The sequence below is a fragment of the Condylura cristata genome, unplaced genomic scaffold (assembly GCF_000260355.1).
Source record: "Condylura cristata isolate star-nosed mole 26May11 unplaced genomic scaffold, ConCri1.0 scaffold00008, whole genome shotgun sequence".
Taxonomy (NCBI): Eukaryota; Metazoa; Chordata; class Mammalia; order Eulipotyphla; family Talpidae; genus Condylura; species Condylura cristata.
Window position 1 is genome coordinate 41,132,887 of NW_004567109.1, and position 23,013 is coordinate 41,155,899.

The 23,013-nt window shown below is 31.2% G+C and overlaps 1 protein-coding gene across 1 annotated transcript in view; it reads left to right on the forward strand.

The window, feature by feature from the left end:
* Window positions 1-23,013, forward strand: part of LRRC7 (leucine rich repeat containing 7) — a 378,921-nt gene that overhangs the window by 176,975 nt on the left and 178,933 nt on the right. Inside the window, exons 5-7 of the mRNA XM_004679111.1 lie at window positions 10,695-10,773; window positions 19,360-19,449; window positions 22,820-22,876. Coding sequence (XP_004679168.1) covers window positions 10,695-10,773; window positions 19,360-19,449; window positions 22,820-22,876 — 226 coding nt within the window. The remainder of the gene's footprint in view (window positions 1-10,694; window positions 10,774-19,359; window positions 19,450-22,819; window positions 22,877-23,013) is intronic.

Below are 23,013 nucleotides of genomic sequence, written 5' to 3' on the forward strand. Positions count from 1 at the left end.
ACATACTTGTAATATGAAACACACAAGTGAACTGGAAAGAAATGAACTGAAAATGAGATTTCAACCTCTTGTGTTCAGTAAAAATCATCTTTCTTAAAAATGATTACATTAAATTTAATCTTAAGGAATTTCAGTCTATATTCAAAATTTGGATAGATCAATTGATAGAGAGGAGAAAAACATAAATGAGAGAGAGATATCATACTGAATATAAATTATACTTCTTCTAATCCCCTTTACTCACCAAATTATATGAAGCAATGCATAGATAAATGCATTGACATTCCATGCAATGGATCTTTTTTCTTTATTCCTTAGATTTAAATTCAACTGTAAGGTAAAGATCTTATATCCATCAGAAACAAATATATTTTATGATGTTGAGTTCCTAAATAAATACCCTTTGCCTGTTTGTAGAACCAATATATGGTCATAATGGAGTAAATTGTTTTATATGATAAAGCAAGATAATGAATGATAAGGTTTAATTAGCCAGTGATTCAGTTTTAAGTCTGATTGTTGATTTGTCATAGCTTTAGAGAGACAATGACCCTATCATTTAAGAACTTTAATGAAAATGAATTAATGTGAAAGCCCTTTGTAATTCTTCTGCAATTAAGTGATTTTTCTCTCATCTTCTGAAACTTATTTCTATACAAGAACAGATTTGAGCAGCATCATAGTGGGCAAAATCACTATTGTTAGTTATAATGAAAGGCAATCAGATTTGAAGGCATTATTATGTGTTTTACAGACTTGCCAATTATTCCGCCCCTTCCCAAAATGCATGCAAAACACTGAAGACAAATAATATCCCCAAATTTCGGTGATGAGTGGGAGTTTTAGGCAATAACACTAAAGAAAGCAGATATGAATAACCAGTTAAATGATAAATATCTTTTAAAAATGCACATATTAAGAGCATAGGGCCTCTGGTAGTATATATGTATATAAATTCAGAGGGAAATATATTTTGTTATGCCATATGGTTGGGATGAGAATGTTACCACGCTCAATTAGCAATAAATATGCTCTTTTCTGTTTGGCACGCCATTAAACTATTTGCTTAAAGTAAAGTTTATTATTTTGCCTTATTAAATGACTCACTTTAAATGTGTTATCAGAAAGTCCCTAACATTTCCTCACTCTAAGAATACCTTCCCTTTCCACAGAATCTACTTCTTCATGTGATCATAGTTTAAAATAAATTGAAAATTGACTCCTATTTCTGTTAAGATGATGGAGGAGGGGGTGGAGACAGTCTTTTCTTCCATCAGTCAGATGTCAGGGCTTTTAATTCTTTCTAATTTTTTCATCAGGAAAAAAAATCAACAAATTTTTATGTGTATTTCCAGCACTTCCTCCTTAAGACTTAGCATTTACAATCTGATAATATAAATATAAAGAAAGAAACTGCCCCATTCCTTGATCCTTGACCCTAAGTCAACCTAGACTCATAAAAAAAAAACAGTAAAAAGCAAAGCTTTTTCTGAACTGAGTGATTGAGTGATTAACCTATATTCTGTATCCCTATAAATCATAAAAAAAATATAATAACAAGTTGAGTTGATAATGAATCACTCTTTCTACTGTACATTCTCTCTACTATATAGCAGTTAAAACTTCTCCTTCCAGTTTTAACATGTAATCCTTGAAAACAATAAGTGTTACACATTACAGTTTCTAGATCCAAGAAGACATTATCAATGTACTAAATAACTGCATAGTAAAGTGGTTGCTTAATAATGAAAGAAAAATCATTAATCAAATATAATGATTGTTATTAAATAGTCCATGTCACATAATAGTGACACAATGTGCTTGTTTTAAAAAGAGGGAGGGAAGGGGAAAGAGAGAGAGAGAGAGGAAAAGAGTCAAGTATCACTTAACTCAGAAATTATAAGTCATTCATTTTTCAATGTATAAATTCATTATCAGTAAAAGGTATAAATATTTCTCAAAAATTTCAACAGGTATGTCCCTAAGGCAGAATCAGTTGCATTGCATGACTGTTTTCATTTATTGATTTACCTTCATTTAAGTTTTTCTCTTTACAATGCTATTGAAATAGGCAAAATCTTAGCAGGAGTCCTTAAAATCTTTGTTTAGGTTTCTAGTGATTTCCTTTGCTAAGTTCATCATCATTTGTGTTGTGAACTTTTTTTTGGAACTCTTTGCCTTGACACAAAATAAAAAATGGTAAACTTTAAGAGTTCTTTAATTAACTTGGTTGTTTTCCCACATTTCCTCTTTTTTGTTTTGTTTTGTTTTGTTTTGTTTTGTTTAAGATTATTTATACATACAGAACTGGGGTATAGGCCAGAGGTGCAGGAGGGGTAAGAGAATTCACCAGAGACAAAGTAGGGCGCAGAGCAGGCAGATTGAAGAAGTACACTGCTGAGGGGAGCAGTGGACGAGACAGGAGAGGTCTAGCACACCAGGAGGGTCAACTCCCTGCCCAGGGATCCAACTTATGCTGAAGCAGCTGCAGCTAGCTTCAGAGTAATGTGCTTTAACCCATTGTGCCACCAGTGGGCCCCAGTCATCTCTTATCACACCATTAGTTATAGTTCCTTCATAATGTCTATTCCTACTTGTAATAGTCTTATGTGAACTGTTATAGGAGGAATTCAAAGATAATGATCAAGATTTATAACACTTGTTGTCAGTGTATTAAAAGCAAAAATAAAGAACTTTATTACTTGAGCATTGCACCCAAAATTGCAGATGTGGATGCCATCTGAAATTTAACCAAAGGTAAATTATAGAACATGCTTATATTAGAATGCTACATGATCAATTTTAAGTGTGCATTTTAGCAGTATATGTAGAACAAACACATCAAATAAAACTCTTATAAATACTGCATTGTCAATGTTGGGCAATAAAAATTAAGTCCCTAAAATAGCTAAATCTGAGATTAGGTAAATGCAACTTATACATAAATGTCATAGTATTTGGACTAAGGTTTACCTGGCTTCAAATCTGGCTAGCCTCGGAATCTGTTTCTTCACTAGTTAAATGGAATAATAGACCAGCTAAAATTGTAGAGAAGTGAAATAAAACACAATGCTTTGAATATCTTCCCAATGAGTTCCATTTTTTCTTCTCCTAAATCAAATTTAAGTTATTATATATACAAAAGCTGCCATCTTCTGAAAATTATATATATATATATATACACACACACACACACACACACACACATTGGCATCACAGTTAAAATGCCAGATGAAAATGTTAAGGATCTCAAAAATATTTTCCCTCATTTATCTTATTCAAGATACTAAAGTTTCTATCTTTTGTCACATATATGACATTTATATCACAAAGTGAAAAATCTGAAAAAAATCATTTTAACTGTACTATTCACTATTATATACTGAATTCATAATAAAAATAAATTTCAGTGCATTTAAGAAAATATTGATTCATTCAAAATTTGATATTTATAGGAAATCTTTCTTATTGCCTTTGCATAGAAACAGTTTCTTTTTCATCTTAAAAACATCACTTGATCTAAAACCTCTTATTAAAGTTAAGTGTTTCCATGGCTGCAAAGTGTTTTCATTCATTGCTTCAAGATTTTCATGCAAAAATGTAATTTGCTCCCTCTTATAAACTCCAGCATCCTTTAACTATATCAGAACTACCTGGTAGTGACTATCACCTTCTCATGTCTCCTCCCAACCTTGATGACTTCTCTGACTTCTTTTTATGGTTTGAATTGGCTAAGTTATAAAGTGACACTGTGAGATTCTTCTTCCTCTCATGTCAGTGCTTGCTCAGTGAAATCTTATCTTTTTCAATATGATTTTTTTTCCTACTCATTTATTAAAATAAAGAGTTCAAACATTACTCTTCCCTTCTAAAGAAAAAGTCTTGGTTCCTGTCCCAGTAATAGAACCCCACCATCTTGCAGCAAAGATTTAGATGAATTGACTATGTTCTAGATCTACGGATCCCTTCTTCTCATACTCTCTTAAACACATTGCAGTCTATAAACCTGTTCTTTGCCATTATTGCTGTCAAAGTCATAATAATCTCCTTACTACCAATTTCAAGGCAATTTTATATCATCATCTTACTTGACTGACCAGCATCATTTGTAATAGTTGAACAAATCTTTTACCAATCCTTTTTGGTATAATTATAATGGATTTTTTTTCTTTCTCTCTTAGCTAATTGATTACATATAGGAATGCAATCGATTTTTGCATATTGATTTTGTAGTTTGCCATTTCAGGGTACCGATTTATTGGCTCTAATAATTCTATCTGGGACAGCATTCAGGATATTTATTCATATGTATATTTAGTTTTTATATGTATACTTTCATGTCTATTCTATGTATAGAATGTAATGTTGAGGATATTCTTTCTTTCCCATTTTTTTAACTTTTCCCATAAATAGATATTGTCAAATGCTTTTTGTGCATCTATTGATAGAGTAATTTTTAAAACCTACTAACTAGACTTCTAAACTCCAAGTTTATACAAATAAGTACCTGACTGTTCCTTTTAAAAGTCTAATAGAATTACACATGTCTGAAATTAAATCTTTTATCTTCTCCCTAAAACCTATTTCATACATAGTTTTTCCCATCAAAGTAAGGCAACCCCTTTATTCAAGTTGCTCAAGGAAAAAAAATAGCTGAAATCTCATGCTTTGCTCATTCCACAGTCCAGTTCATTTGGAAGTCCAGTTAGGTTTATATTCAAAGTGCATCCATGTGAGTTGACACGCATTAACATCAATCATCCCCATATCCCTATTACCATTGTGATTTAGTTTTTAACTACTTTTCCCTTCCTCAACTTATTCTAGTCACACTGGTTTCCTTGCTAGTCTTGAAATACACCAGTTATATTTAGGCCTTAAAACATTTTCACTCTCTATTTTCTTTACCTAACATGCTCTTTCTACTCTTAGATGTTTAGGTATCTGCAAGATATCGGTATCCTTATCTCCCTCATTTTTGTCAATTCCTTGTTCAATGACCAACTTCCCAATCAGTGATACATACCTTAGTCATCATAGTTAAATTTGAAATTCACAGGCATTTCTGATTCGTTTTTTAAATTCTTCTCTAAGTACCTTTTTCCACAGTACTTTTCATTGCTAACTTACTGTATAACTTTATATTCATGTTTTATTAAAATTATATTATTTCACTAGACTATAAGTTTTATATAAAGAGAACTCACCCAGTTTTTTCATACATTTACCTTAATTTTTATTGTAGTTCCTAACAAAGAGTAGGCACCTAACAAATATGTGTTAAATGTGTGAATGACTTTGCCATCTCAGGAAACATGTATTAAAGTTATCGAATTTATATCAATGAGGCATATAAGATGAGATGATAAAGCAATAATTCCTCAACTTATAACCCTATTTTATGTCTTTTTTTTTAACCTAGTTTAATTTCAGACACATTGCAATCTAAAAATGCTAGACATTAAAAAGAGCCATGGTCTCCCAGGTGGTGCAGAGATTAAGTCTGAGGGGTATTAAATTATCACCAGACACTGAAGCATGAGTTTGATCCCAGTCAGGGAGCTCACCCACTTAGCACAGCAGACCTCTCCTATCTCATCCACTGCTCCCCTCAGTAGTATATTTCAGTAGATTCACCTATTCTGCTTCCCACTCTGCCTCTGGTGAATATTCTCACTCCTGTACCTCTGGCCTACATTATCAGTTCTTGTATGCATAAATAAGTAAAAGAATAAATCTTTAAAAAAAATAAAAGATTCTTGAATACATTTTCATAGAGATGATAGAATTTAAATGTATCATATGGATAATAATAAGACCTCAGATTTAAGTGAAGTAGTGAATGAGAACAGGTAAAAAAAAAATGTTATATATTAGTAAATATGTATCCAGAACATGATGTTAAAAGAGAGCTGATACATTGTGAAAATATATTATAGTTAGGTTATTATTTTAAGTGAATTTCATTTCTGATTACAAGACTCAATGTTGTTAGTGCTATTGCTATTCTGTTTCATAATGACACGATTATTTGCTACATTTCTATTTCATATGTATCTATTGAGTTGGGGAAGCTTGTGCTTTCCTACTTTAGTATAAATATAAAACCAACTTAAATCCTAAGCCAAATTTTGTTTTGTTTTTCTTTAGTTTTAGCTTTCATTTTGACACTAACAATCTTTCATATGATTAAATAAAGTTGAATCTCCACAATTTATAGGCTCGAGACACTTTTGTCAAGATTTGGTTATTAGTCAATAATAGACAGTGATCCAAGTAAAAATACACTGAAGCCTAAATTTAGCCATACTTTCAGCTTATCCCATGTGAGCCACTAAAGACCACATTTGGTTAATTTCAAAATCTCCTGTTTTCTGTTATTTTTCACATTATTTGGTGGAAGAATGACTGAGCTGTGAAATGGAGGCAGATGAAAGAGAACCAGAATGTATAACCCACAAATTGTCATGGTTCTTGAATAATTAAATGTTGAACAGGAGCTTTTCAACCTAACTTTTAAGAAAGGGAAAGGGCAAAGAATACAAGGAGATAAAGCAGTCTGTTATCTCTTCTCTACTTCAAGATATTAATATTCTGTTAATACAAATTTAATTAATTCCAATTGAAAGTTTTGTTCCTAAGATGTTTTAAGTTCAAAATGCAGAAGTATCACTTCTCATTTGGCAGTTTTTCTATGAACATATTCAAAATACATTTTTTTTTTTTAAAGATTTATTTATTCATACAGAACTGGGGTACAGGCCAGAGATGCGGAGGGTGAGAGGATTCACCAGAGACAGAGTGGGGAGCAGAACAGGCAGATCGACGAAGTACACTGCTGAGGGGAGCAGCGGGCGGGTCAGGAGAGGTCTGCCACGCCATGTGGTCACCTCCGGGGCAGGCGGGAATCGAACTCATGTGGAAGCGGCTTTAGATTCTCAGTGCTGTGCTTTAACCCGCTGCGCCACCAGGGAGGGCCACAAAATACATTTTGTGAACATATTGGGGATATATTAACACAGTGTCTTAATTTAGCATAATAAATATTTATTGATGTCAGGTGCTATTTGTGAGTAGAGTAATAATCCATTTTTAAAACTGAACATGCATTTTGCTGATAAGACAGTGTTTTACATGTAATTATTTTAAAGTACAGTCTGTCTTTATTGTTCAGTCTAAGTTAGAATCTAGTCTAACTATGCAACTATGCTAAACTTGAATTTCCAAATATACCAGGAAAAAAAGGTGAATTTCTTAATTCCTTAAAAGACAATTCCTTATGGACCTGATTTAAAAGTTCAGTTAAGGCCCTCCCTGGTGGCGCAGCGGGTTAAAGCACTGCACTGAGAAGCTTAAGCCACTTCTGCATGAGTTCGATTCCCGCCTCCCCCGGAGGAGACCACATGGCGTGGCAGACCTCTCCTGACCCGCCCGCTGCTTGCCTCAGCAGTGTACTTCGTCGATCTGCCTGTTCTGCACCCCACTCTGTCTCTGGTGAATCCTCTCACCCTCCGCATCTCTGGCCTGTACCCCAGTTCTATATGAATAAATAAATAAATCTTTAAAAAAAAAAAAAAGTTCAGTTAATATTTCAGCTGCAAAAATGGGGGTTAAAACTTGAATTTGAGTTGTATGATATACAAATGTTTGTTGTTATAGTAACTACAGATAAAAATACTTGAAAAAAAACATACTATTAAAGTGAATTATATTTGTCTCCTTATTATTGGGTGAATAATCTTAGAAAGTATTAAATTTCAGAAGATTGGAAAGATCATTCTCAAAAGTTGGCTGTGAATATTATAGTCAAATCTATCATAATCTTAAAAGGACGTAGCATCATAGAAGTAAATGGAACAAAAGATGTGGTGTTTAAAAATTGAATTTATATTCATTGTCATCTACAAATACTCACTTGCTATTTTAAATAAGTCACCTAATCTTAATGAATATATGATTCTTCATCCATAGAATGTAAGTAATATTGCTCAATGCATCTTCTTATAGTATTCTTAAGAGAAATTATTTTAAAGAGTGACCTGTAGAAGATACTTTCTATGATTACATGAATTTTATCTAGTGTTTATGGGAAACTTAGAAAATACTTTACACTTATACTATTGAATACTGAGAATGCTTTAAATTAGGCAAGAAATGAGTGAGTGTGGTCAATTATTAAAATATCTACCTAAGATTATATACCTAGTTAAGTGACAATGCTTTAATTTAGACACCCTTCCAATCTGTGCTCTTACCTACTATGTTATACTCCGTCCCCATGTTTAGACCAAACAGTGAGTTAAAGATAAGTTCTAGAACTTGTTTTAAATTCTAGGACCCATGCATTCGTATACTGACTTAGATAAATTTACCCAGACATAAGTGAGTTTATGAAAGATTTTCAATGGAGCAGTAGAGCCCAGGTAAAGCATACAGATGCTCTGGAAAAACTATTCTTATTCTGAGTCTCACAATCAGAATTTTATGCAGTCTATAAGGGAACAGTTTTATACTTCAAGGACATAAGGAGAAAATCCTGTGAGGTATCCAATTAATGTATCTATTCGATATTCTCTGTGTATAAGGAAAGCAAAGGCGGGAGTTGTTACAAATTTACCCTTTTTAGAGCTTATCTTCTGGGAACTTGGGTTTTAGCAAGGCCACAAACCTCAAAATTTGTCCTTTTTGAAAGACAAATTTATTTTATTTTCCTGGAAAGAAATTTTTGTTGTTGCTGTAAAGCATCTTCACTAGGTCAGTCCATGGATGTCTGCATCTTCAGCTTGCACCTCTTAGTTGAGACCAGGGAGAAGGGTATACCTCTAATTGTTAATTTTATTTTGCAGCTCTATGTGGTAAACTAATTAAGATAGCTATGAAGACCTCAGCAGAAAGAGAAAATATTATTTATATATATTCATCTTACATATATATTAGTTATATATATATTCATTTTTACATTTTCATTTATAATTCATAAATATACACCATAAATTTGTATACATATTTTATTATTGTTATTGTATACCTATTTTATTATTTACTTTTCATATGTAAAAATATTTATCTCAGTCAATATATTGATTGATTATTGGGACAGTCTTTCAACACACTAATTTCTAAATTTTTGTTGTGTTCTCTTAGACATTGTGCAAATTTATATCTCAGATCAGCTATTTTGACATGACATTTGATTTCTTTGTAGAATGATACTATTTGCTTCTGTATATTGCTAAATAATAATAAACAGTAATGTTTATGTACTATTTTATACTATTTCTGTCTTTCAGTTTTCACTGTAATTCATCTATTCACAGTCACTATTTTTCAGAATAATAAACTAACCCAAGTACTTAAATCATGTGCATGCATTACCCAATGAGTACATAAAAAAATTAGAATTCCACCTTATTCCAACAGATTATGTTCAGAAAACTTTTAAATTTAAACTGTAAACTACATAATTCAAGTTTTTTAAAAAATAAACAATGCAGCATTTTCATGACAGCAGGAAATCCACTTACAGTTGGATATAAAGAGATACAGAATTTCCTTAAAACTGTATTTTTTTTCATACCCATACTTTTCAGTGTCTTGGATTCCGCTACCCTCCTGCTGCTTCACAGGGCTTCTGATGCTGTGGAATTGGTGTTCTAGGTCAAATGAATCTGGGAAAGTGCAGTTTTCTTTCTTGAAAATTTATCATCAAAAAAAAAAACAACTCAATTTTGACACAAAATGTTCCTCATCCTTCTATTAAATGTAAAGTCATGCACAGGACTAGTACTTTATGGAAGTGTTTGTGTCTTTCGTAATTTTCATTAAGGATAGATGTACTTAGAATAGGTAGTAGTGCAGACATATAGAAATGATTGTGTGTAGCTATTGTCGCTTCTAACATTCACATGGCCAAATCCTATGCCTTCTTTGTATCAATTTATTGAAATGCTCTCCTTTTATTCCTCTGACCCTCACACTTACCAGCACAGTTTGTGGCTTACTGATTTTCAGTTTCATAGAAAAACCTGTGATTTTCTGTCATATAGCCAGCTGCACAGCTGTGGCAACAGAAGAGCAACTCTTCAAAGGCAGTGGGCCAAGCTGGCTACCTCAGACACTCCAGACAACCTGAGGAAGAGCTACTAACTCTTCACACTTGCAGGCAGGATAGAGCTAGACACTGTGGAGCCAGCATGAAAGAGCTACATAAAATTTGTTAGAATCTCATATTATTTTGGAGATATCTATAGGTTTGTGAGACATCAGAACGGTTTTTCATATGTATAAGTTCAATCTTCACAATCTTGTAAGAAGGAAGCAAAGACTTTAACTCCTATTTTCTTTATTTAACTCCTATTTTTCCTGTAATGACATTATAACTAAATAATATTTTGCTGTGTTTCTTTTGATTACTAGAGTCAAGATATATCTTAGCCTAATATATAATTATCCTCAATTTTATATCCAGTTACTAACTATCCTTATCATAAAATGTTCAGTCTTGCTATTTTATTTTAAATGTATGTTTATATTACATCACACCGCTATATTATCATTATTACTTGGAAGATTATTCTTATGGTGTTTAGACTGTGTATTGATTGATACTTTTAATTAACTATTTTTAATATTAGTACTGTAAAATAAGGAATTTTTGCTGAGCATTTTCATGTACTTTTTTCTTCACATTTCAGGTGTACAAGAATTTCCAGAAAACATAAAGTGCTGTAAGTGTTTAACAATTATTGAAGCCAGTGTCAATCCCATTTCTAAGTAAGTATGAGTGATTGCATTTTATTTTTATTTATATTCCCATTAGATGATAATTTATCCAGAGAAAGGAAATATGCATATTAACTGAACTTTAAAATTCTGCACTTAATATTCAATTTAATAGAATGATGGAAAAGAAGCAATTAAGTCAGAATAGCTCAACCAAAGATGATTAAAATCATTACTGAATGAGAATGAGGCCCTAATTGTCACAAAATGGCATAACTTTGAAGTAAATGATGTCATCATTTTTTCTTTATCTCTCAGGCAACATTCCATGGAAGAGAGTCAAAACTTAGGAAATATAATATTTATCATTATGGTAGAAATTTAGCATCAAGAACTTGATAAAAGCTTTAGAAAATTCAAAAGAGTCCACGACCTCAAAGTATTTAAAGGTGAATGAAAATAGCTAATATCATAGTTCATGATGGAAAAGGAATTAAGCATGACTATAAATAAGGAGTATTAGCATACCAGAAATCACAGTAAGAATAAAAAGACAATCCTTTTGAGAACAGCAAAACAGAAGATGTGGATGGGAAAGATGCTATGAAGAGAAAAGAGATAAGTGTAGTTTAGAGCCATTGGTAGAGAATTGCAAGGGTAAGAGTGACCTGCCATATGACCATGTTAGTGAGTTACCATGATATAGTGATAGAGGGGACTTTGGAATCTAATAGGCCAAGAACCGAATGGGTTAGATGAGGTAAGAACCTTAACAATGGAAAAGGCAATAAAATCTAGAAAGACTAATGACAGAGTAATAATAAGAGGACATTAAAATAAATCAGTGGTATTGGGATATCAATATGGGTTTCAGACTAAGACGTATATTTTAATTATACAAAATTGAGACTCATTTTAGAAAAAGCCCTCAGTCCTTTGTCCATATGAAGTTGGGGAGGCTGAGAGAAACTGACATTCTTTGGAAAGGCATTTAATGAATGATGTGTTCTTAGAGAACAAAAGAAAGTTTATCAAAGGGAATTTGAAGGGAAAAAATTTACCACTAGAGTCTCTAAGAATGAGAATTGTTTCTCTATAAGTAATAAAAGACTCAGAGTGGGAAAGGATAGATATAAAAGAATGTAAACAACTGTAGATGTATATTTTAGTGACTGGCTTATGAAATTAATTTGAGACCTTTGATGGAAAGTGTATAACATGGATTAAAATGTTTGAAAAATACAAACCTACTACCTCAAAAGGAGAATATAATGGTAGTAGGAGGGGAAAGGGCCACCTGTTAGTTGTTTTCAAAACAATTAGACCAAAATGCAATTTTCTCAACAAAGAAATAGAGTTGCTAAATTCTAAAATCAAGAATGCAGCTATGATTTTTTTTACTTTAGTCATAATCAGGGGCAGATAATAAATCTTTTCAAGTTTTGTTCTGTAATCCTAATAGCTCATCTTATTTCAGAAACCTTGGGAGTCAAAGTTAAATAACAAATTATATTTTTAAGAACCTTAAGTTTCATTGATAATATTTTTAAAATTCCTTACTTCAACTTTTAAAAGAAAAATACTATGTTTCTAAATTCCTTTCAAACGCTTGTTTAAAAATGAATGGATATAACCTACTTTATTTCAAAAAATGCCTACCACTAAAACCATTAAACAGTTTGGAAATTCATTTTAAAAAGTCACTGACTGAAATGTAAATTTTTTTTTTTTTAAGATTTATTTATTTATGCATACAGAACTGGGGTACAGGCCAGAGGCTCAGGGGCGGCGAGAGGCTTAACCAGAGACAGAGTGGGGAGCAGAACAGGCAGATCGACGAAGTACACTGCTGAGGGGAGCAGCGGGCGGGTCAGAAGAGGTCTGCCACACCATGTGGTCACCTCCGGGGCAGGCGGGAATCGAACTCATGCGGAAGCGGCTTTAGATTCTCATTGCTGTGCTTTAACCCGCTGCGCCACCAGGGAGGGCCTGAAATGTAAATTTAAACAGTACACTAATTTTGAGATTTTTTGAAAAGATGTAGTTTACATACACATTATATATAAAATTCACTCTTTTAGAAATACGAGTCAGGGAAATTTCACAACTATATATGCAGTTCTGAAATCATTCCCATCAACAAGATATGTACTAGTTCTATCAGATCCAGAAAGTTCCTTCACTCTAAACATCCACTGATCTAATCTCCTCACAGTTTTGCCCATTCCAAAGGGTCATGTAAATGACATCATATTTTTATGATTTATTTTCCTTAACACAGTGATTTTGTTATATATCCATGTCATTTTAAGAATCACTCCTACATTGCTTTTTATTTCTTTTTTATGATGGTAACATTCCATCATAATGATATACCACAATTTGTTTATCTGTTCACCAGTTTATAGACATGTAAGGGTTTTTTTTTTGTTTATTTTTTTCCCCCAATTATGGGATAGTAAGAAAAATCTGTTCTAAACATTTTCCTATAGGTGTTTGTATAAGCTTGTTTCACCCCTGTTACATTAATACCTGGGAATAATTTTCTGAATAGTGTGATACCTGTTTGTTTGACCTCTTAAGAAATTTCTAAGCCATTTTCCAAAATGGCTTATTTCATTATGCAATCTCAACAGCAATTTATTAGTTTCATTTTTGTCAGAAGTTAGTATTGTTAAGTTGTTTATTTTTTCTGTTTTAACCTGTCAGGTAGATGTGGCATCTCATATGGTAACTCATTGCAATGTTAAGTTAATTAATACTTTTAATGTCAAATTAGTCATTTTCCATGCACTTATTTATAATTATATTGCTTCACTGATAATGGTTTAAATTTTTCATTTTTATTGCCTTGATTATTTATTATTAATTCATAAAAAATCCTGAAAGACTAAAATTCTTTTAATAAATATTTGCAGAAAAATATTTGTTCTTATTCTATAACATTTTTTATAAATTATAATTTTCAAAGTGAGAACATTTTGATGTTGATAGTCTTTATGTAAAGTTTTGTGGCATATACTCCTTGTTCCTATCTGAAAGATCTTTGCTAAATTCATAATCATAAATATTTTGTCCTGTGGTTTCCTCTGGATTTTTTATAGTTTATATTTTATACTTATGCCTATAACCCACTTAAAATTGATATCTCTATATGTGCAAAGTGTTTTTCATTTTTGTTTCATGTGGATATCCGATGATTTCAATAGCATTTATTGAAAATATTGTCCTTTCTAAATAAAATTACTGGGGTACATTTATCATTTATTGTAAACCTATTCATCACATGTTTATTGAATTTTATGGATCATTTTTCTATGCGAGATTGAAGAGAATTAGAATAATTTTTCTTAAATATTGTTAAATTTCCCAGTATTAGCCACCTGTATCTAGAATTCTCTTTATAGGAAATTTTTTCTATAGATTTAATCTCCATAATAGTGACAGAGCTATTTAATTTTTTTTCTTGAGTGAGTGACACTGACAGTTTGTGTTTTGAGGAATTTGTACATTTCATATAAGCTTTCAAACTTATTGGCATTTCATTTTTATAATTTACTTGATCATTCTGGGTGGAGATTTATTAGCTTTATTTTTTAAAAAAATTGATTTAAGTTTCACTAACTTTTCTCTACTGCTTTTCTATTCATTTTCTTTGTCCTTGGAAATATACAAATTAGTAAATTATGAAAACCTTGGAATATGAAGTTATAATTTTGGGTATTGTCTTAGTTTTTGCTTTGGATGTGAATCAAAATAAAGTTGGAAAAAACACTACTTGATAAGAAAAGCCTGCAACAATTTATTGAAAACCTGTCATGTATCAGGCTTTTATAAACATATTTCACTTTCATTTCCCCAATAACCTTATGAAGTAGGTAAATAAGGAAACATGAAAATAGTATTTAAATCCCTGGTTCCCTTACACCATATTTCAGCAATTATGAAGAGGTATTTTGAATTTAAATTAAGACATACTTTGAAGTTTTTGAAACCTTCTTTATGTTCAACAATAAGAACATTGGCAGTAACTATGGTATACCTACTATGTGGAGAGGAAGAATATATAGATAGAGTGTGACCTTATGTCTCTGTTTGCTCAAGTTATCCCAATTTACACCTCGTGATATAGTATGACCAATAACAGCTCCATTTTAATTCTCAAAAATATTCTGGTTTAAATGACAGATTAAGTAGTCATTCTAGTTACATAGAAAAATTGAAAGCAAATACAAAATAGAGGGACACAGCATGACAAAGTTTGCAATTTTATTAAAACAATAGGAAATTAGATTAGAAAGTAATGTATGAAATTACAAGAGTGGTTATATAAAAAAGTTGAAATTATGACCAATATTTTTCTTTTCCTTATATCTCAAACGTTTCACCTTGTTATACTAGTTTCATATTTTAAGCTGTGTAAATGGAAATATTTGTAGATTTTTACATTTGCCTCTTAATCCCCATATATAAAGCCTATATTTCAACTTGGTTTAGCTGTTCTATTTTGGGGCAGTTCCCTGTATTTGTTTTTCATTTTCCTTCTAAAGTAAATGCAATTTGGAAAGAAAAATGTTGAAAACCAGAATAGCTGCAACCAATCTTAATTTATTGCTTTTAACAATGAAATTAGTATTAGGCAAGTATTTAAGTGTATTCTAGCAAATACTGAAAGGTCACAGTAGAAACAATGCCAAGGTAAAGTAATACATTTGTTCCCATTTACTGAAGTCTTATGATAGGGTTGATAGTCATTTAATTATTGAAGCAACTCTGAGAAATTATTAGTAGTATAGTTTTTAAATAAAGAAAATAAATCTTACAAAATTAAAAAAATTGTAAAGTTCACAGAGATAAAATAGCTGAAAGCATTCTTCAAACCTAATTTCTCTGATATCATATCCCACTCCTCAACCACTAGATCACTTTGGTGTCTGGTTCTATTATTAATCTTTCTTTGGTGTAGTTTGAATATGCTACTTTTAATTTAAACAGTAATAAAAGAAAATGTTTGATTAAGAGAGATTCATCAGTATATAGAGAAAAATTATGCTTTAAATTTCTAAATAAACCAGTAAGTAATGGAAAGCATCAGTTACTTTAGGGTACTAAAATTATTTCAGCATTTAGAAATTCTCTTATTTAGTGTAAAATTCTGGGTTTCATTGAATAGCTTGTGATTGTCATCTTCACCAAGCTTATCTAGCTTTCTAGCAAATATAATTCCCCTCACAACAATTTGTATATTTCTCTGGGAATGGCAGTATTGACAAGTAGGAACAATCTTTGTTACCAGCTACAAATGGACCATAAAATTGACAATAAATTCAGTTCAATATCTTCTTTAGCAGACCTACTGACTTCATATATTTGTCAAATGATGTGTTTTCAAAATACAATACTAGAATATTGAATAGATGGAAAAAATCATTCCTCAAGGAAATTATAGTGCTCAATATTTTCCAAACTGTGATTGCTGTAAGAACTGTGCTAACTCTATACAGGGTGCCCCATGAGGAAAGTGAGGAAAAGGCACCAATTTTGAATGTAAATGCAGAGTCATAACTCAATAGATTTGTTGAATGTAATTGATATAAAAATGCACATGCTATTATATAAGACATATCACTTAATACACTTAATTTTGCATTTTTAAGAAAAGCTTCACTATAAAACATAAGCACATCTTTGTTTATAATCAGGCTGAAAAAAAAAGCCTGGTTTTTGTTTTCTGGTGTTTCACGTAACTTACTTTTGGCAGTCCAATTTTGCAGTTGGTTCTACAGAATATGTTATGCCTTAAATACTCAAAGAAGTGTTCCATGTAAGAAGCAAAATTTTCATGTGGCATATACTTTGCTAGGGAAGCAGCACTAAAATATTTTTGATCAAAAAACTAATTTAATACCATTTAGTGCTTATACATGTAGAATCGCCTACTAATGAAAACTATGAAGTTCAAACTGTCACTATAGCTAGAAAATTAGTATTGATAAGCTCTTTTACTTATTAATAGTTGCAGTGTTGAAGTAAATGATCAAATCAAAGGTTCAATATTCTTCTCATTTTACATGAATTAACCTTTTTAATTCCTTTTTTAATGACTATTGAAATCAAAAGGGTATTAAAAAAGATAATAGTTAAATTTGGATTGAAATCTATTGTATTTCTGTGTCATTATTATAAAAACTGTCTTACAATCAAAATATGACCTCTAATGCATTGAAACAGGAAAACAAAGATAAAAACAAGATCTCTAATATGATTTCTTTAGCATTAAGTTCAAACCACTAGGAGGTAAAGTGTTCATTCCCTTCTAAATCCTTCCCTATACTGATATTTTTGATCATAACTCCTAATAGTCTCATATAAAAAGTATTTCCTCTATAACTCATATTATCATTGTCATCAACATCAGGTAAAGCCATGTCAATACATTATAAAACCCCTTATGCTTCCTTGATTTTTTTTTGTCCTTTACTTTCTATTAAAATAGCATTCAATATAAATAATATGTTTCAGGTGTGCATCAATAAAAATTAATATGTGTGTATAATTTCATGATTTTGCTTATTTTTAAGAGCAAATTTATGTAAACATCTTTGACAAAGCCGTTTCCAAAAAATTCCATTCCAACATGCAAACCAAAATTAGATATTTGCAGCAAAAGTGATAAAACATAAGATTAATATTCTAAGAATATATAAGCCTTTCTACAAATTGATGATAATCATATTCAAGTTGGCTTGTGCAAAATCAGATGTTCAGGAAAAATTCTAGCAGTATATTTGAAGAAATAGTTTCAAGGAATACTTGTATGCCATATTAGATCTCTGGATAGGTATCTTAGTATCATTCTCTGAACCTTAGGGAATACTGGAGAACAAAGTTGTTAAGCACAATGCATGAGGGAGCTGAGGCATTTATCCTGTTGTCATTCCTGAGGACTTTTCTTGAGGAACATTAATTGTAACCAAGGCTATAACTTAATTTATTTTATATCAGAAATATTCACAGAGCAATTTTGTTAATGGGGAAAAGAAATCTTGAAACCACTATGGTGTGCATTAGAGGAAGAACAATAAATTGTTGAATAGTCATGCAACAAAATGCTGGAGTAATCAATCATCTACATCAAAGTGGATAAATTTCACAAACCTAATGCTAATTTTTTTTAATTAGCACTCAGGAAAGTGTTCATATATGATTTAGTATTATGTTCATATTCATTCAGAACCAATGGGATTTTTTTTTAAGAATTTACCAATAGATGTAGAGGTATTCCACAAGCCAGAGTAGTAAATATTCAGTAATTAGTGGGGTATACAGGAAGATATAGTCAAGGAGGAACAGCCAGAGGGCTTTAAAAGTACCGATTCTTTTTATTAAAGTACATTGGTACATGTATCATCCTTCATGTGTCTAAGACATTTCATGGCAAAATACTGGGCAGAGGAAGAATGTAATGAAATTCAGACACAATGTCACAAGAGTAGGAGGAGAAGCAGGGGAAAAATGATGCATTAGAAAGGAGAGAACAGTATATGATGGCAACTGTTGCTAGGCAGTGTGGACATCAAATGAAATGAAGTTAAAAGATTTGGAATTTAAGAGGTTATTGGAGTTTAGGTGAGTGCAGTTTCAGTAACAGAGTTGGGTTAGCTGCCAGAAGACAAAGGCTTGAGGAGCAGTAAAAAGCAATGTATATAGGCAGCGCTTTAAATAAATTTGTCAGTAAATGCGAGGATGATTGGTTGTAAAATGAAAATAGGGTAAACTTGAACACTATTTAGAAGCATATTATAAAGGAGTATTGTCTTGTCTAACCCATAGAGAAGATGATTAATATATTTAAAAAGAATCATAATTATAGGGAAATAAGTAACATCCTTCTAAGAAAAAGTCTCCTGTAAAGTTCTTGAGTAAAATCTTTGAATAGAGATATTTAAATATTTCAAGTGATTATTTCATCTAACTGGTAGAACCTCCCCAAATGATATTTCCTTAACTCTTTTAATGTCCTTAAAGCTTTATCATTTTGTTTAGTTATTTCTTCAGCCTTGCTTATTTTTAATGAATATAAATTGGACCAATTTGAATTATAATGCACATAATGCTGAGTATGCATTAAAGAAATTATGAGTTAAGGGGACAAAATATTCTTCCCCTTTCATATTGGGCAGCTCTAGTCATTGTAACATGATAGACAGATTACAGTGATTAAGTGAAAGAGTAAGTTGGTATCCTTTACCTAGCTATAAATGTGAATATTCTATTGAGAAAAAGCATTAAGTTAAAATTTATAAGGCATACCATACAACTTGAAATTTCTATTAAAAATATCTTGCTTGTGTACCTAAGGTTAGGACCGTAGTAAGAGATGATGTTGCTGACTTTGGCAGAAACATAAATTTCAGCCTAGGAGAGCAGTGTAGAGGTGGAAGATGCCATTTATTTTAATAACAGGCAAAATTTTCAGACTGTAACAACATGCTCAATAAATTCTTCTATTATTGTAATACCAAAGGAGAGTTGAAAATGTATTACAGTTATGGTTTTTTCTCCTTAGAAATATATTTTTTGTTCTGTTTCTATGGCAACACTAATGCAGTGACTAAACACTTAACTCCTCTCTAGACTCCCTGATGGCTTCACGCAGCTTCTAAATCTGACCCAGCTATACCTGAACGACGCCTTTCTTGAGTTTCTTCCAGCTAATTTTGGACGGTAAGAATAATAAATTTAAATGCTGCAATCATATGTGACTTTAGCTAAGTACTTTATCAGTGCCAATTATGTGAAGTTTCAATAGCGTCCTTTGTAATTAATGTTAGGTCAGTATGTTCAAAAATGAATCAATTTTAATTAATGAAACATTTCACAAAAAATAAAGTTAAATTATGTCTTTACATGACATTAGTAATCAAATAAATTCCAGAAAATTTGTAGTTAAATATAAAAAATACCGGAAATGATCTGGAGTAAAAATATACATAAATATTTCTCATTTAGATTGGTAAATACCTTGTAACATAGGAACAAAGGGTAATATAAATGAATGCATAGGTTTGACTACATAAATATGTTTAAAATAAGATAATATCAGAAAATATTTTTGAATTAATATGAGACAGTATACTGGGAAAGTAATCCTGCCATATGTGTAATGCAAAGTAGACCTTTAATATATAAAGAACTCCTACAAATGAATATGAAGATAAAAATATCATAGGAAAAAAATGGGTGATGTATAAATGTAACTCACAAATGTACAAATTGCCAATGAAAAAAATACCCTATATAACAATATGCGGGTTTTTTTTTAATTGCCTATGATAATTTGTGTTTAATTGCTTATTGCTTCCAGTACAATATAAATATACATGGAAATAAAAATATTTTGCTTGGAAATAAAATTATTCGAGACATTTAAAGTGTATATATAACACAGTGACTCGATTTCATGTATTATGAAATGATTACCACAATGTTTCTTTAATATCCATTACCTTATATAAGTATAAAAACAATTGATTTTTTCCTTGTAATAAGAAGTTAGGATATCTACTCTCTTAGCAACCTTCAAATATGCCATATAGCAGTGTTAACTATAATCATCAGATTGTGCATTGCATTGTGGGAATTTATCTTTTAACTAAAAGTTTATGCCTTTTGACAGCTTACATCAAAAGATTTCTCTACCCTTCTACCCCAGACTCTAGTTACCTCAAATATTAACTCTTTTTCTATGAGTTTTTTTTTCTTTCCTGATTCTACATATAAGTGAGACAATCTTGCATTTGCCTTCTCTTTCTGACTTACCTTCCTTGCAATGCTGTTGCAAGTCAGTTTTTCACTTTTTATTGATTGAATTAGTCCACTGTGTATATAGGCTGCATTTTCTTTACCCATTCATCTGCCAATGGACACTTAGTTTCCATGTCCTGCCCATTGTAATGATAAAAGATATATCTTTAAAGTGAAGACATTGTAAATTTATTGTCAATTGCATTTTTCTAAGTGATCTTCTTTGACATTGTTCAAATAATAGATTAAATATAATTCTACACCTGTCAGTAGAAGCAAGTCCATGGCATTAAGAACTTGGCAGAATCATGATAGCCCTTAAAATGTTGCAGTTTTATTTAGCTATGAAACGTATGTCAGTATTTCCTAATCTACGTACTTTTGCAAATCCTGTTATCAAACACCATGTAATTGGAATTTTGAAAATACAAAGATCTTCCAAACAGCATTTTCTTGATTTCTAAAACTATTTGTACTTCAGTAGTCATTATATAAACTTGGATTGCTTCTTATACTGATCACAGTATAAAATATGTTTGATTTATTATCACATATGAAAATAATTAATTATCCTAAGACATATTTGTCTTAAATTTATTTCAGTTCTCTCTCACAGATCCTAGTATGAGGGAATAGATTTAGGGCACAGAAAACATATTAACAAAATAAAAACCACTGGGAGTTAAAATTCAATTGTGTCCATTGTATTTCAAAATGTGTAGTATTTTATGAATTCAGAGAGTTTTTCAGCTGGATAGCTTAACATAATGATAGTTAAGATCCCTTCTAAAACCTGAGGTTTGGTGCCCTTAAGACCCAAAATGAACAATAAAATATCATCATACTAGAACAAATGAGTTTGAGACATAGAAATGTTTTGATCAAGAGGTTTAAGAAACCTCATTTACTAGTTATATATGCTTACTCTGGGCAAATGAATCTATGTATATCATATAGGGAATGAATTATAAGATTAAAATTAAACTGAAAACATAATAGAAATCAAAAAAAAGGAAAGGGGAAGAGACCTATAAATCAATACTTATAAATCAAAAGCACAGTAAATATGAGATTATGGGTGAAATAGTTCAAATAGAGAAATGTTCCTATTATATTAAGGATTCAAATAGTTACATCAATGTTGCTTCTAAAATAACCTCAACTGATTATATTTTAAAATACAGAGATTAGTAATAATGTATGGAGACTTTAATAAATAACTGTGAAATGCAATCCTAATCATACATCCGTCATATACAAGCAACAAAACCCTAGAACACCTCTTATCCTCTTTATAGGATTCGCCCAACCCCAGAATATCAGAGGACAAATAATACTATAGATTACATGTACATTCATCTCAGAAATGTTAAGACATACAGAAAATAAAATATCATATATTAGATTATAGCACTTTTCTCATTGCAAAAGTAATGATAATAGTTGACACATATTAAATCTTCTTATGTGCCAAGCATTTTTCTATACACATCTGACAAGGAATTAATATTCAAAATTCTATAAACTTGATACTGTTATTGCACACTCATTACAAATGAGAAAACCAAAGTTATAAGGAGGTAATTATTTAACTTGTGTCACAGAGGTAGGAATCTGGATTTCACCCAGATGGGACTGACCACAAAGCTCAAACTTTCTTTTTTTTTTTTTAAGTAGCATTTTTTTTAAACACCGTGTTTATTTTAGGGATGGAGATTCACAGGTCTACAGGTGTATTTACCACAATCACCACCAATGCACCAATATTCCATTTGAGTCACCCCCCCACACAACACCCTCTTTTCCCTACTCTTCACCCTCCCTTACTAATAGCTCAACTCTGCAGAATGTCTAGGTTTAATTTTGGTTTGTTTTTGTCAGTTCCTGTAAAATTCAAGCTTTTATCCACTATTCTATACTATTTGCTTTTCATTTTCATTTATCATCTCTAGAGAGAAACTAACACCATATTCCAGTGAATTCAACATCTGGTATTTACTACATATTCAATAATTTTTTGAAGACATACAATAAAATGATAGTGAATGTATTTTCATAAAACATGAAATTTTAAAAATACGAAATCAGGGATATCTCCACAGATCATTATTTTAAGAATTTCACATTGTGCAGTGTTAATGCAACCTTGTTCACTCATATAACTCTTCAAAATGTTATCATGGTAATTAGTATTTGGACATACTGATTTGAAAAAACTAATAATAATTCACTTTACCATAGGAATAATGTTTTACACAAAAATATTAAGAAGTGACTTTTGTTTCTATAGACTTGTCAAATTACGAATCTTGGAGTTAAGAGAAAACCACTTGAAAACTCTACCAAAGTAAGTGACTATATGTATTCTCTAAATCTTGAATTGTGGTTTTTCACTAGCAGGTAAATTGACTAATTTTATTTTGATGATTTTCAACCATTTTGATTGAGTTAAGTCTTGTGCCGGTTTTTCTTAGAGATACAACT